We start from the raw sequence: 17435 nt of genomic DNA, 5'->3' as shown, positions 1-17435 counted from the left end.
GTGTTTTTTGAATGCTGTGAAGTTAGACTCAGCCACGGTAGTAAACTTAGACTGTTCCTGGGTGATGAGCTCCTCCAAAGGAAGAATCTAAAATTAAGTTAAGTTAATGAATGAAAAATAAGTTAGCTAAGCAATGATTGAACATATTTTATTTTCCCCTTTGCTTTGCATTGTGAACTTGTTGTTTTAACACCTTATAATATTTACCTTACAAAAATATTTACCTTAGTAAATATTTGTAGATAATTATTGGCTTTGAGAGCAAATTCTTTCTTTTCCCTTTTCCACAAATAAACCTTAGTTCAGAGGAATGCAGATTAACACTTAACTTTTTCATCACTACATCTTTTTTTACATCTGTGCCCTTGATTTGTTAGTGCTCCTTATTCTTTTAAATTTTATTAGTTTGTTCAGTTAAATGTCATTTTTCTTGGTAAAAGATTTTTTGACTAAAGCTTGTAAACTTGAAGTTGAAGTATTTTGTCCATAAATTATTGTATTTTGGAGTAAAGTTTGATTTAATTTGATTTATTTATTTTTTTGACAGGGACAGTGTACATTAAAAAGCATTCCTGCAAATGCACCAGAATTAGCCAAAAGGCTATTTTTCATCTGTTGTCCCTGGACAGATCTTAAAATTGTCTTCCTAAAAAAACACAACAATAAACATGCTACAATGTGAAATACAAATATAAAAATAAAAACAGCTATAACTCCTCAAAACGGATTTAAAAATACAGAATAATTTTTCGCTGGACTACAGACATTCATAAAATAGAATAAAACATTAAAACTATGTACATATAAATATATATACATACATATATTCATATACATGCTTACATACATACATACATACATACATACATACATACATACCGATACATACATACATACATACATACATACATACATACATACATACATACATACATACATACATACATACATACATACATACATACATACATACATACATACATACATACATACATACATACATACATACATACATACATACATACATACATACATACATACATACATACATACACAAAGTAGAGCCAATTTTTTAGATGCTTTTTTAAAATAGTGTATGTTATAAGTTCTCTGATGTTCTGAGGGACAGAGTTCCATTCCTGAGATGCTTTAACTGCACTTAAAAGGGGCTAAAAAGCACTTTTACGCAGAGGATCAACAGTCTCCTCTAGCCGACCCAAGTGTTGACTGCGTTTATTCTGTATAAGTGCGTAGGAAAGTCAATTTAGTAAAACTATCACTTTTTAGATTAACAAAGACATTGACAGATTGATCAATTTATCCGAAAACTAATTTATAGATGAATCCATTACTAAAACATTTAAAATGCAGACCTAAAATAGACAGGATATGGGTTTGTATTCTACAATACAATTAAATTGAATTTCTAAATATACTTGAATTAATTTATCCAATAATTTTTATATCTTTTGGATGGAAGCAGGGCTGGGCGATTTTTGCCAAAAATCAAAACCATAGTCACACCTTGAATTTAAACAAGAATGTGTGGAGGGAGCTGATAATTAGGGTGCTAACTAAATCATCAAATACCTTTAAAAATAAACAAAAGATGGTCAGCAAATATAAGATGAGTCTGACGTTATTCTAATAATGATGTCCAATAATAATAATAATCAATAAAGAAATGGAAGGTAAATAATTCTTAGCTTGCCATTTTTGATGAAATACCTTTAAGAAGAGATGTTTTCTTCCAAAATGTATTTCCAGTGTTTTGTTATCTTTTAAGGAGAGTATTTCTTTATATATATATAATTTATTTTGCACTGTGTTAGATTATATACAAAAAGAAGCTCAAAATAACTGATCGGAATGAAAGAGGTGATAGCTCCACCGATTAACTACAGATTACGCTATCTTATATGTAAAAATACAGCCTTAATAAGATAAGTAAGTATGAAAATTAGAGTTTCTTTTTGAAAAATTCTCTAGATTCATAGGAATTATTTCCTGGTTTGAATCCTTGTTTATAAAAGTACATATTTATACATTTTAATGCCATTATACATTAAGATTTTTCAATTTCTGGCACTAAAATGCTGAGGAACAACATGAATTTGACCGGATTGATTTCCTAACTAGCTAACTTATATCTATGCAAAATAGTAGAAAACGTACTGCCTAAAGTGATATTACAGTATGAAAGATGTTGATGGATTTGTGTCTCATTTACTGTCAGAGCTGACAATTTTTTCTTTATTAAAATAATTTTAATGCTGTTTTGCATTGTATTCTGAATTTGCATCCTATACAATAATAAAAAAAAACCCATAAAAGCATTGATGTTCCAAAGAAATGTTGGCTTCCAGTGTTACATACAAAACTCTCTCATGAAAGTTATTCATAACCCTCATCGAGAGGAATAAGGATCGATGTGCTCAATCAGCGGTAGCTTTAACGCCTTACATGGCCAATTCTAAAGTGGCAAATTGAGATATAGGTTTTTAAGTCATCTTTGGGGATGGTGTAGTGATAATATGGACTCTTTATGGGCTACTTTATGTTTCCTGATAACAACTGTTGTAAAATTTTTACAGTGTTAGGTACTGTAGTGCACAGGACAGAGACAAGCAATGCATTTCAATGTGGAGCCAGCCAAGGTTGCAATTTAATGTTCTGAATGAGTCCAGCTTTTTACAGGGCAGAGGAGGTCACATAGTCACTACAGTCACTAAATCACTGCCAGTGTCTGACAGAGAAAGCTGGTTTATAAAAGCTTGGACGCCACATATGCCCAAAGAGACAGTGGAAAAAAAATACTATATTGCCATTTTATGAGTCACGGCACTGAAAGCTCTCTTAGTATTGAATTTTAAAGTCGTTATCTTGAATAAAATGAAATAGATAAAACAGAATAAATTGATTAATAGCGGTTTGTGCTTTAATTGCACAAAGTATTCAGTTAACTTTATTATCAGTTTGATTTGATGAATCAATCAAAATATTGAATCTTATTAAAAAGATATTGTGCAATTTAAGAAGAACTCAAATTACTCTTAAAATAGTTAAATTTTTAAATCATTTCAATATGCGAGACTACAGAACACAAAAGACATGCTGTAAAATTTTCCAAGATACATTTATTGTATTCATTTGAACTGGAATGCTTAGTTAAAACAAAAACAAAAATGTATTGCTTGTCATGAAGAATTTTTATGACACTTTATCAAAAACTTTTCACTTGAATATAGCCAGATCGCTTTAAATTCTATAGCTGTGTACTTTGTAACATGTCAGTTTGACTTTTATGATAGAACCAAAGCACAAAGGCATCAAACGTCCTTGAATGTAATTTCTGAACAAGTCTGGAAGACCTGATAAAAATCCTCAGAGGGTCAAAGCTTCCCGAGCCGGCCAGGCTGGCCACAGCATAGCAACGGCCTCTGCTATTAGGACACGGAAATCATTAAGAGCTGATTATTCATGGTGCTACTATACTGATGTCCACGACACCAAAACCTCTTATTAAGTCATCCAGCTCTAAGTGCCATTAAATTTTCAGTCAGCATGAATAAGTCAGAGTGCTCCACCTCTGAACATGCAGTAAGAAGAGCCGGCAAACTCATCGTTGATGCACTGAAAAGCAGAAAAATGATATTAAAGCCTTTCTCTGAATTCTGGAGTAACATTTGCTCAATTAAACATGTGAGAAGGGCAGCTGGGTTGTTTCTATTTTTTATTTTAAGATTTAAAGCCCCTTGTGTGTGGTGCCAGACAGCATTTTCAGAAGTATCGATTCAAATTTTGCTGCGGGTAAATGACTCCCAACGGGATCTCCTTGGAAACTGGAGTGGAGCCAACCACTGTGTGTCTAACGGACTTAATGCAGATATAAATCGCTATTCCAATCAAGGCTGTTTTATTTTTTTGCTTAACAGAAGTGATATCTCAGCCACAGAGCCGCAGATTTTGGTCGATAAGATTCCGTCAAATACCCTTAAATATATGTTACGAAATTACATCTGATTTATTCTTTGACAGGAGTTTTTTCAGAGGACTTTCTTCCACATTTCAGGTGAACAGTAAAGATCAGTTTGGGTCACTATTGGTACATTAATGGTTCTAATTGCTTAATTTTGTCTATATGATCGTATTTCATGATAATAAAATTCACAATGTAAAAACACATGATTTTTAAATATAACCCATGCAATGCCATGCAATAATATTAAGTCACTGAACTCTGTCCTCTTGCACAAACACTGTCTTCTGTTGAGGCTTTATGAAGTAGAAGAACACAAAGCAGAAAATGATAGCAAAAGAGGAAAATTTTGCATGTTTTTTTCAAAAATAAATAACTTTTATAGTTTTTATGCATGTGTATTTTTTTTTACTACTGTTTTGGTAGGAATGAGGGAATGATAATTCTTATCTCCACAAAATACAGTACTGAGCTGTAGCTCAGTGAATTAAAGCCTGTCAAGTGCATTAAGCACTACATACTTAACCAAAACTAACCACTCTGGGCACCCAAAAAGGCAAGGCAAGGCAAGGCAAATTTATTTGTATAGCACAATTCAGTACAAAGACAATGCAAAGTGCTTTACAATATAGGAAAATAAAACAGAATCAAAGCAAGTAGGAAAAAAAAATAAAATAAAAAATGCAGAAACAAAAAAGAATATTAAAAACAGTTGGACTAAAGAAACTGAAAGAGTTGAACTAATGATGTTTCAGTTGAACTGTTTAACTAGAACAGTCGAAGGCAATCCTAAACAAATGTGTTTTTAGTCTTGATTTAAAGGAACTCAGGCTTTCCGCACTTTTACAGTGTTCTGGAAGTTTGTTCCAGATAAGTGAAGCATAGAAACTAAATGCTGCTTCTCCATGTTCTCCAAAAAGAGGTATAAATTTGCATTCATACACTTCTTTGCCCTGTTTCCTCGAGAGAAAACAGTCTAGGTAACTGTTTTTAAGAATCTCTTAACTACAGTAGGAAATGGAGTCTACGTGTGAGTAATTGAGCTGCACAGAACCAGAGCTCTGGTGGAAAGTCAGTTAACTGGATCATTTTACTGGTGCACTCTTTAAATCCACTGTTTATTGTAAGAGTAAGGAGATGTCAAATAAACCATTTGCAGTTTGCAAAAAGCCATGCTGTATGTCTTGGGACAACGGTCACCAAATGTGGTGACCTGGAAAGAATTTGCTCCGGTCAACTGAAAGCAATCTTTAAATTTTTGACGAACAAGAAATATATATTTGTAGTGTAAAGCAAACAATGCACTGCACACAAACATTTAAGGTTAAAAGGTGAGTTGAGCTAAAAACAAGCCAGTCTTGAAAGAAAAAACTATTTGAGACTGAGGTGAAGGGTCTACCTTTAACAGGACCTCTTTTCCATTTATCTCACTACTTTGCACCACTTTGTTTATTCTTATCAAAATAATTTACTATATTTAATTAATACAATAGCTGTCATTTTTAATGTAATGGACAATTATTGCAATGAAGAGGGGGTTGTTTGGGCCTATGCGCCAGTAGAGCAGCAGTCTGATCTGCATAATTAGGATTAAGTTGAACCTGTTCTCGGGGAATGTTGGACTCTGGCAGGGGTGCTTTCTGTCATCAGTAGTTTTCATGAACCTAATGGAAAGGATTTTATAGATGCAGTCAAAGCCTTTGTGGATGATGTTTTTTTACTGGCTCTCTCCAGTCAAGACCTAAAGCAGATGCTCGGGTGGTTTGTATGAATTAAGTGGAATTAAAATGAGCTCATCCAATTCCTAGTTCATTGTTCTCACAAGGTGCCCTGCTGTCTTCAGATCAAAAGGGGAGTTTTTTCCTCAACTGGAAAAGTTCACGTCCTCTTGGTCCTAGTGAAATGTGAAGAGAGAATTAAGCTAGAGATATAGAGGTTGGCTATAGTGGGAAATATGACATCGATCTGATAATAAGTAAATACTAGGGCTGGAACGGTTCACAAAATCCACGGTTCAGTTTCACGGTTTCGTGGTCACGGTTTTCGGTTCGGTTCGGTATATGTTGATTGTTAGCCTGACATGGTGGTCGTGTTGCTGTTAGCATAAACAAAATGTGTTGCACAATGCTTGCACACTGTTGCACTTTTATCCACAACTTTCTTTCCGCCGTCATCGTAGGTCACTCTAAATGCAAAGTGGTCCCATACAGCAGACCTATAAAGTGCTGCTGGCGCGTCTTCCAACTCCTGTTCTTTCCCACTCGCCATACCCACACAATTCTCCACAACAACTGATTTTTTTCAGCTACACCCGGCTACGCCGCTTCGCTTCTTCTTCTTCTTCTGCTCTGGAGTGTAAACGCTTCGCCTATGAGAAAAAGGAGCAGCTCATGCACCGAACGAAACACGCAAACCGAAATGAGACAGTCGAACCGAACGGTTCGGACGGTTTTCATAAACCGTTCCATCCCTAGTAAATACAGGGTCAGTATTGTTGATACCAATACGTTTTAAGCTTGATGTATCATGAACCTGTTGACCATGGAGGAAAGGGGAACAGCAAAGGGCTGTGACACAGACAGGGAAACTGTTGTGAATCTGCTGCAGTCAATGCTTGCTGAATAGAAAATGAATGATTATTGTTCAATATCGATACCAGTGTTGGTATCAATATTATCGATAGTAGGATCGATCCGCCCACCTCAAGCAGATAGATTTTCTGGTTGCTGCTGTAATGTTGACCCTGTTCTGGTCTAACTGTACTGGCAAAACTTTTATTTTTATTCTTTTATAAATATTCCTATGTTTCTATGCTAATCTGTTAATCTGGGTTGTGACAAGCAACTGAAATTAGCTTCTTCTACAGGTTGGCTATGGGCTTTCTATGAGATAGAGTAAGGAGCTTGGCCATCTGGGAGAAGCTCATAGTAGAAAGGATTTTCCTCCACGCTGTGAGAAGTCAGAAGAGGTTGCTCCGACATCTGTTGTGATGCCCCCTGGACTTTTCCCTCAGGAAATGTTTCAGGCATGTCCCACCAGGAGAAGGCCCAGGAAATGGCCCAGGACTGTCTAGGGGGTGTCCCTTGGCTGGCCCGTCGAGCACCTTGGGCTTCATTCAGAGGAGCTGGAGGAGATGCCTGGGAAGATGGAAGTCTGGGCATCTCTGCTAAGACTGATGCCCCTGAAAGCAGGTTGTGGATAAATAGAAGATGACGAGAATGAATATGAAAATTCTTGCTATTTAAAGCCAGCAAGGACTGCAGTCTCGCATTACAATCATGTTAGTATTGCTTATATTGTTCTATTGTAACAATATGAGCCTGTGTCATGATCAACACTTGCACAATGCACTACTACTGTAGCATTAACAAAACATAATTTGTCTTAATCATCCATCTCCATCGGTAAATATCTGCATATATGTGTCACAGTATCTGGAATAAGAAAGAAAACATCAGACTAGGAATGAAATGGAAAAGAATAACCACCATATTGAAGCATACGCTCTGGAGATAAGATCTGATTGTAGCTAAGATTTTCCAAAGCTTTGAGTGCAATAAGGAATGATTTCAGTGTTCACTGGCGGCCACAAAATGACCTGGAAAAACTAAGATAAATGGAGCCATTGACTTCAAATATGACCCCTTGAAAGCGCTTTGCAAGCCTCCATCCATCGTCGTCTATTATATTCACGAGGCTGAACTGTCGAGGAGGGGGGGTGGGGTTGGTCGATGGGTGCCCACCTGCTCTCCTTCAGCTTCTAAGACACTGGCTGCCAAGAGATCAAACAGGCCTCATCACTCCCCCTCTGTTCTCCTTCTCTCCCTGGCAAGTTCCATATAGAAAAGGCGACTGACCCACTTTTCCTCCCTCCCCACCAAGCAATTACCTGGAGAAAATGGAGGGATGTAGCGTGGGATGTGTGCATTGGGTGGGTGGGTTTTTCTCCAACTGAACAAAAGCATCTCATCTTCTCAAACTGTACAGCGAGGAAGGAGTAGCTGGGACTCCAAATAAGGCATGTCATTTTCCTATCAGATACCACACCAATGGGAGGTGATTTCTCTAATGGTGCTTTTTGACCCAGTGTGGGTTTGTACATATGCACAAGTGCAGATATTAACTCGGTTCTGTCAGATCTGCTGCTTTAACGGGATGTCACTGGTGTGGCAGCGTTGATCTAAAACAAAACAGACATCAGACAAATTTACCAAACAAATGTATAATTTGCCAAAGGCCCAATAAGGAATGAGAGTAGAACATAAATTCCTCCACACTGAAGTAAATTGTTTACAATCCTGGGGGCTTTGTGAAAGCCACAGCCAGCACTCATTTATTTTCTCAAGGATTAGGTTTATATTGATTGACCATCATGACCAGCATCATGATACTCAGTGGCAGAGACCCATTTTTTCTGTTCTCATTTTCTGTGATGGTGCTTTTACCGTATTCTTTAACTCAAAAGAAACAGAGCTTTTACTGTTTTTTGTTTTTGTTTTTTTTTTTTCAAGAATATTATTTTTTTGTGCTCACAGGCCCCACATGGTGACAGACTACATGGGCATCAGGAATGAGAGCTTTATGAAGATTGCTGCAGTGGGGACATGGATGGGAGATTTTGTGACAGCTTGGATGGTAAGAAAAAGATACAGTTGTTAGTAATAAACAAAATTTTACTTCTATAAACTTGAAACTACTCAGATTTAGCAGAAAATTTGTTCTAATCATATATTTACTTGATCTGGTAAGCAGGACCTTTTTCAACTGGTTGAAATTATGCACTTTTAAATGGCATTACATTTTGAAATAGTTGCATTTTGTCTTTCACCCTGCAGATTGAAATTAATTCAGTTTAGTTTATATCTAAAGCACCAATTCCCACCAAACACTCATCTCAAGGCCCTTAACTCGGAAAATGAAATCACACAGACACACTGGTTAAAAGTTTTATAACTTAGGGAACTCAGCTGATTGCATCGAATCACTGACTTTGCAGGATTCACTCCTCCTGGAGGAACATGTGGCAGCGGACATTCACTTTCATCATGTTATTGACTGCAGCAATTCCAATATCAAGCATGCATGCAGTGACAGTTGTATTTTTTATGCTTTATTTTTTCTAAACCTAACTTACTGTTTTAGATTATCTCCTAATTCTCGATATGATTTATACTGAGTATCTTTAGAAAGTGAGATCTACTTTCTCATTCAAAGCTATAAAATAAATTAAAAAAGGATAATTATACTAATATGTTTTGCAAAATAGGGAAGTAACTTTTACAGCTCGACTGTGATCACAGAGAAATTTGTCTGAAGGAAAATGATAAGGAAACCCTTAACTATGATGCAACCATCCAATAAATCTAAGAAGCCTTCTGAAGAAAACTGGCTAAATGAGAACTGCTTCAGGAAGAGCAACAGATGTGGCCTCAGCATTGCTCATGTAGTTCCCAGCAAATGGTCTTAGCAGAGATTCGACCAATTGTACTTTTGTTTGATGTATTAACAGGGGCAACTGGGAAAGTTACTGTCTTGCAAACGGAATGCTGTGGGTTTAATGTGAGCTCTCTACTCTCTCACAAATAGATGTGCTTCTTGGACAGGGAACCTAACGTGTCTCTCGTTTAAGAGTGCTTTAAGAACAATAAAACTGACAATAAAGTCGATTTACAATTTGCTAAATGTGTGTGTAAGAGTTGTTATTAGGGGATGGTATTCTATAGGCCCTTGACAGTTTATTTCAATAATGAATCAGAAATCTACAATGTGGTCCTAAGTCTATTATTGACTTAACATGGCCCCTTCTACTATTAATATTCCCTCTGTGCATCACTGGCAGTCCTGCTCTCAGGGGTTTTTGTCACTGAAATGAATGGAAAGTTCTTCATATACTAAAACAGAAGCAATAAGATACATAATATACACTTCCCACCATGTGTAAGGTAAACAACCATGCATTTTTTCTTTATTATAATTCATCTATTCCATCACGTTCCATTTTATCCGATTTTACTGAACCAGTTACTTTGTTTAAGGCTGGTAATTTGAGATTAATGTATCATGTGGGCTCCATAATGCAAAAGCATGCTTCTCAAATAAACTACTCAAATAAATAGACCAATCTGACCACTTTAGAGAACATAAATCATGCTGAATGGTGACTTACTTTAGATTGGTTGCAGGCAAGGTAGTGGGGGCAGACAGTCAGACAGTCGGGTGTACTGTATGTTGAGACCCTAATCAGTGCTTTTGTTCTTTCTTTTGACATGTACAGACAAAAAAAAACAAAAACATTTAGCCTCTTTACATGGAAAAGATCAGTTTAACCAAGCAAAAAAAGAGCTACATTCAACATATATATGGTAACATTATGTGATTACTGCAGCGTTAAATTAAAAAATGACAAAACATTCCAAGAAAATTTACAAGATGAATTTGAATTAATGCTGATTTGATATAGGGTTAGCAGAATAACACATCAATCAGTAGTTAGAGTCTTGCCTGCAGTAGAAAGAGGTTTTTACCCTTAGTTAAATAGAAGCCCCCCTTCTTTAAAAAATAGAGTTTTTTTTATAGATTTTATGCATCTAGGAATTTTTATTTGTACTTCTTTCAGAGACCTTCCTGTGTTTTTCATGTGGGCTTTATTATTTTAATGAAACAATGAGATGTGTGATTTGAATCATTAAAAAAAAGATCTGATATTCTGTCAGCTTTTCTTTTTTTTTTACTATGATTGTGACTGAGTTTGTGAAAGGTTTACTTAAAGGTTTACTTAATGTCATACCAGAGGAATTCTAACAGCTGGTCAGCCATATAAAACAGCTCCAAAAGCTGAGTGACAACAACAGGAGAGATAAGTTGTATTTTTATCTGGGTAGATGAAGGATATTAGTATGAGAAAGAATTTACAGGATAATTGCTGATAGGCAGAGAGAATAAGATGGAGCAGAGAAAGAAAAGGATAATGGAAAACTGAGAGATGTTTTAGTCAGACTGTATCCCTCAAATCTATAGCAATCTTCTTTCCTTTAACATTGCTGTTTTGATAAATCTTTTTAAGTATTAGTTTTGATAAAAAATAAACCTCATACATTGAAAATAAGCTTTTAATTATATCAAGTGATGGATCAATCTCAGTTCATCTGACAGATTTTATCATCTATGATGAAAATGAGGCAGTTATTCTTTAAATATAAAAGCATTGTGAACTGAACAATATAGGTAAGATTTTAATATGGAATTGTTGAGCTGTTGTTTGTTGTCTAAAAATGTTTTTAAGGAACTGGTCTGGTTAGCTTGGAGTCCATAAATTAAAATGACATCACATCAATTTGAGCATCTTCCCGTTCCAAGATGAAAAATTTGTGGAATTTCTACAGTTTACTACGGTTGGTATCAGGAATCCAACTATCATAGTTTTTTATAGATTTAGGGTTTCGTTTTGCAAATTCACAACATCCATCCATCCATCCATCCATCCATCCATCCATCCATCCATCCATCCATCCATCCATCCATCCATCCATCCATCCATCCATCCATCCATCCATCCATCCATCCATCCATCCATTATGCTTATTCAAAGTGGGGTCGTGAGGGGTGCTGTTGCCTATTTTCAGCTGTTTATGGATGGGAGGCAGGGTATATACCCTGGACAGGTCGCCAGTCCATCGCAGCCAGCTGACGCCCATTGGGACTAATTTAAATTTCTCTTTATAACCTATATCCCACCAAATCAGTGTTAAAAGAAGATTTATTAAAAATAAAGATTAAATATCTGATAGAACTTTATGGGCATTAGGTTGCCATGCGTTATGCATAAGTTAGGCTATCGTTGGATATGCTATGTATACGCCCAAAATTTGAAAAAAAATACATAGAAAGTTCAGCACCAGGCATACGCTGTCTAAATTGGCAAGGTGTGACATGGTCCTTAAATAGAGTCAGGAGCAGGTGGATCAGATGAGCAGTGATAAGAAACCAGGCAGAGTTAGACAGGTGAATGGAATGAGTAATAAAGCCAATCATTAGCTCCAAGATCATGACAGAGGTATTGTTTGGGTGACCTGTTGGTGTTTAGGTATGGTATGATGGATGATGAATAAGCTTAAGACTTTGAGTTTCAAGGCTCCATTTACAGCCCATTAAGATACAGAATTGTAGATTTTGTTCCCCAGAAATTAGGTCTTCAACTCTGGTCTTCAGGTCCCACTATCCCATAGTTTTAGGTGTTCCTCTACCTCCACATACCTGACTTTAATTAGTGGGTGATTAACTAGCCTGTACAGCCCTTGGCAGCTGCTGGGGAGGAAATGCAATCATTTGATTAAGATGTAGTGAAGGGGAGACACATCTAGAAAAAGCACGGCAACGAGCAATGAGGATCAGGTTTTAAGACGTCTGCCCTAGATGATATCCAAATGCATCTCTAGTTAGCATGGCAAGCTAATAACATTTTCTCACCATTCTTCACATTCACATAGTTTTAGTGTAGATATAGTATAAAGATATTGTATTTCCAAACAGTAGACTGATCAGAACCGAATTGTACAGGATTCCTTCTGGCAAGTCACTGGTTTTGAAGGGTTAGGGTGAAAATTGGTTTTTTGTGAACACAACAACGACATTCATATTCAATCTGAAATCAGTTTTCTGCTAGGTACTATCCATCTATGTAACTGTATCTGTATCAGTACCTTCTACTGCAGGTAAGGTACTGGCTGATGTTTACTACTCCACAAGAACCTAATTTCAACTAAAATAGCCAAAGAACTAATAAGTGACACACTGTTCCCTTTAAGGTTTGAATACAAAAAAATAGTTGTCTATGAATTTTTTGTTCTATCTGTAGTGAGTAATACAGGATTAATATTTTCTTCAAATTACAGAAAACTTTAAGATGTATCCCCTCTTCCACAATAATAGCAACAGAACAACCTTCCACAGCAATTTAGTCCAGGCTGCGACTCCCTTGAGCAGCTCAGAGACCTGAGGAGGGTCAAGAAAAACAATGGATGCACAAGGGGGGGACAGGGTACACTGCAGGTGGAACATACCTCTGTTCATTATTCAACATGAAAGAGGGGGGGAGCTCCAGCGGGAGTGGGCCTCGTCTGCTGGGAGGAGCGGGGCTCAGAGCTGAGACAACCTGCCAACCTCCCTCACGTATCGCATTAGTATTCCACAGTACATACTTTAGAGGGAGGGAAAGTGCAGGAGTGAGTGAAAAGCAAGAAACAGGTGAAAGGGTAGAAGGGTGTAGAAAGGAGCTCTGAAAGGACAAACAGGAGGGGTCGGTGTTTCGGGGAGACAGCTCTTTGTACAATGCAGCAAATTTTATGCAACAACTAAAGTGCTGATGTCAGAAATTATTCACCAAGTATTTTTTTTTTTTAAATAACTCTGAACAAGACCTCTTTGTTTCCTCCCCACAGGAGACTATGTTCACTGAAAGGGTTGACGAAGTGCCCTGAAGTTCCAACTTTCCAGAATTGCCTCATCCATTAATTGATTGACACTCTTTGTAAACAGTATCTATCATTAGAAGGTCACCTAGAGAAATTTAGGTTGCATCGTAATGTGGTTGATATTTTCAAAAGTGTACTGAATCAGAATAGGATCGGAATCACAATCAGTGAAAAAAAAACAAGATGCAAAATCTTTATTCTTTGTCTGGGTTTGTAGGATTTTATTTCTCAATCAGTGATGAGAATATAGAACTAAAATAATTTAAACTAATGCTTAATTGAGAAGTTCATTGGTTTGTAGCAGTTTAAAACATTGGTTTTCAACCATGTGGCTGGTATCTGCGGTAGTTTTCCTATGACCACAGTTCAAGAAAAGTCCAAATTTGGGACAGAGCAGACTGTTCTTCTCCAGGAGGCTCGGGTACTTTGGTTTTTGCAGCTGCTACTGCATATCTTCTACAACTCAGTGTGCAGTCAACTTCTTCAGAGTCCTAATGACCTGATTATTTTACTCAGGTTTGCTAAAGCATAGACACATCTAAATGGTACAGGACACCAGACCTCAAAGACCAGAATTGTTGAACCTTGTTCTAATTCATTGTTCAGATTATGAACTCTTCTTCCATTTTTTATTGGTGTTTCAGAGCAAATTACCTAAAAAAACGTAAAAAGCTAATAAATAATGCCCGTTCTGTTCTGATAACTCCTCTAGAACGTCTGGAGATAATTTTACAATGAAGCACATTATGGACACCCCTGAGCATCCAGATCCTTCCTGCAAACAGCCATAAATATAATAGCTCATTGAAGAAACCTTAATTACTACAACATTAAATTGTTGTATGAACTGGATTTACTCCACCAGCAGAGGCAGTTAATTTAAATAGGTTGAAATATCTTCATGGGTGAAAACATCACTGATGTGTAACTTTCATAAATGCAGACAAATTAAGATCATCGTAGAATGGAAAATGGCAGCCACAGCACTAAGTGTTAATCTTTATTACTAATTTTTCCGTCATATTAAGTTGGAATAAAAGCACGCTGCTGACTAGTATGCACACATTCAATAACTATGTAAAATAAAGCAAGCTTAATCTTTTCTCATTTAGTCCAAGAAGATGGAGAAATGTAAACTCAAAAACCTTTATAAACCTTTATTTTATAACCACAGATTATTTGTTAATAGACAAATAATCCATGTTTGAGCATCTGAAGGTTTATAATTTCATGATAGAATTGTTCTTTCATTATTCATATTTAAAATTTATAATTTTGGGAAAAGGTTTGAACAAAATTACTTTAATGGTATTATTTGGGGCTAAAGTCAATTCATAGAGCCTGGATCAACAGTTCTTTCAAGAGATGTTAGTGTTTGTGATGCAAACACTTCTACAGTGTCAAAAGGACAAAATAAGAGACATTACTGTCGTCCTTGTTTCATCTGCTCAGATTTAAGAAGCTAAATGTTTTATTACCTGCTTAAACTCTGCTGAACTGAATGATTCAAGTACATAATACAAAAACAAATGGTTGATGAGGACAATAAAATGGTTCTTGGTAAAAAGAGTTAAAGCAAAGAAAATAACCTTGGAGAATATAAAAAAAATCTTGCAAAGATGTGAAAGGATTATTCATTATTTACCTCTTATCTTAGGTTTAAGTAATTCATTTTACTTTCCCAAAGGTAACAGATATGATGCTTCAGGATCAACACTACCCGGATTGGGGCAAAGCTGCAAGAAAGTTCTGGAAAAGAGGCAATAATCGGATCGTCCTTTTCTGGTACGTCTGCTCACACTGGTTTCATATAATACATAATTCTTCTTTTTTGAGGGGACCAAAGGTTTTTGCATGAACCCTTGCAGATATGTGTCTGCACGCCTGCATGTGTGCATGTTATGTGGTCTCATCATCCCGTCACAGGGTTGCGTGCAGTCAATATCAGTGTTAATCTGCCTCACTCAATGTCAGCACCTTTAATTAGAAGAACAGGGCTAAAATCAATGGATGCCACAAGGTTGCTGTGTGTGCCACAAACTCTTTTACTTAGCCCTAACACAAGCTGTGACCCTGAAATAAACTGTAAACAAATGCAGAAAACTGTGTCTCATAGGAGTGTTATAGGACAGATTATTGGGCCTGGTCTCTGCTTAAAAGTAGGTAACTATTTCTGCACGGCCCCGGAGGTGTTCATTCACTCGCGGTGAAGTGATCCCTGTCAGTCAGATATGACCTGTGACTGTACTTTCCGGTGGTTCATTCTCAGGTCACAGAGTGATTGAAAGGCAAGGGAATTAACCGACTAACTTTGATAGTTACACTTCATACTAAATATGCAGACATATCAAAGAGTTCAGCCATAAACTTCAACGTTTCCTTCCGTTAAATCAATTCTCTCATGATTTGGACTCCAAGCAGACAAATTCTTCTGCGACTTTTTTCATATTTATTGACGAGCGCCCGAGCTCGTGTTGTCATAATCGATGGCTGGATTTGACGAGGCCATCGTTTGGGATTCAGAGCTTGAAATGTGACTGATAAATGCTCTGCAGGATGGAGCTTGTCGATATGCTGCGGCAGATAGGGGAGAACAGTGCCAAAAGGTTGGCTACTGCGCAAGCAAGAATCCCACTGTGGAATATTAAAACCTCCCTCTAAAACTTATCTCCCACTCTGCTGAAATGGGATACGAGCTGGCAGCCTGTATCTGCAGGGCAACCAGCCGTTATGTGGTGCAAAACTGCACAGAGCAGCACAATACTGGTTGGGTGACATTGAGAGAAGATACCCAGCAGAGATTAATACAAAGAGAGCCAGTCTCTCTTCACACAAATGAAGATGTTTTCCAGCAAACTGTGAATATTGAATGACTTGTGCAAAAAATGGCAATCACTAGGAGCAGTTCAGTGTTAAACATGTAAATGCATGGAAATTGGTGTGCTGTGTAGCTCTGATTTACATTGTTTTGGCAGGCTTATTTTTGTTCATATCATCCTAGAAGAGTCTGCTAGGTTTATTTCACTTTTAATAAGGCCTAACCTTTGCTATAGACGTCTTCTCTCATAGCTTCATTCATAGATCTCTCCCCTCTGTCCCTCTTTACTATACTTAATTTTTTTCCACCCTCCCTTCACAAAAACTTTTCTCCACTTCCCTCCAGGACAGTGCTTATCTCTCTGACCTCTGTGGTGGTCGTAGTCATCAGCACCGACTGGATCAGCTGGGACAACCTGAACCGCGGCTTCCTGCCCAGCGACGAGGTCTCCAGAGCCTTTCTAGCTTCCTTCATTTTGGTCTTCGACCTTCTCATTGTCATGCAGGTAAATTTCTCCCTCGTGGCCAATTAAAAAAAGGGAGGGGAACCGGGATGTCTCTTGGCTCAGTCCACTACCCGTCTTGCCAGTTCCTGTTTTTCCCTATTCATCAACGGAACACTGCAGCACATAGCTGTAGAAAAAAGGATTTTGATCATTCTCAGCTGGCATGGGACAAACATTTATTCCTCTCCGTCTCTCCTTTCAGTTCCCCCTGTTCTTATTTACCCACATGACCCCCACAATTCATTCTAATGTGAGCATAATTTATGTTCCTAAATACTTATGGTTCATAATAGTTTTTGTTTTTAGTTAATATTCTCTCTCTTAAAACACTTTTACTTCTACAATTGCTATTGTTACTTTTACTGAACCATTCTTACACTTCCAAGGGGTGCATGGTGGTGCAGTTCCGTTGCCTTGCAGCAAGAAGGGCTTAGGTTTGATCCCCTGTTTAGGGTTTTTTCTTTTTGAAGTTTGCAGTTTCTCCCCATGCATGTGTGGGTTCTCTCTGGAGACTCAAGCTTCCTCCCACAGTCTAAAATCATGACTGTTGGGTTAATTTGGACTCCAACATTGGCCTTAAGTTGAAGAATGAACCATTCTATTCCCTGCTTTTATGTCAGAGATGGGGTGTCCAGGGTGTTCTGCATTGTTCCTTTTTTGGCT

The 17435-nt window shown here is 37.2% G+C and overlaps 1 protein-coding gene across 4 annotated transcripts in view; it reads left to right on the top strand.

The window, feature by feature from the left end:
• Nucleotides 1–17435, top strand: part of tmem117 (transmembrane protein 117) — a 77809-nt gene that overhangs the window by 51279 nt on the left and 9095 nt on the right. For all 4 annotated transcript variants that reach the window (XM_038280379.1, XM_038280378.1, XM_038280376.1 and 1 more), the window contains 3 exons: nucleotides 8515–8614; nucleotides 15137–15234; nucleotides 16613–16772. In XM_038280379.1, coding sequence (XP_038136307.1) covers nucleotides 8515–8614; nucleotides 15137–15234; nucleotides 16613–16772 — 358 coding nt within the window. The remainder of the gene's footprint in view (nucleotides 1–8514; nucleotides 8615–15136; nucleotides 15235–16612; nucleotides 16773–17435) is intronic.

Source organism: Cyprinodon tularosa, unplaced genomic scaffold, assembly GCF_016077235.1.
Source record: "Cyprinodon tularosa strain WSP-4 unplaced genomic scaffold, ASM1607723v1 ctg16, whole genome shotgun sequence".
Lineage (NCBI taxonomy): Eukaryota > Metazoa > Chordata > Actinopteri > Cyprinodontiformes > Cyprinodontidae > Cyprinodon > Cyprinodon tularosa.
Note: the sequence above shows the minus strand (reverse complement) of the source record. Positions and strands in the feature narration are given on the sequence as shown.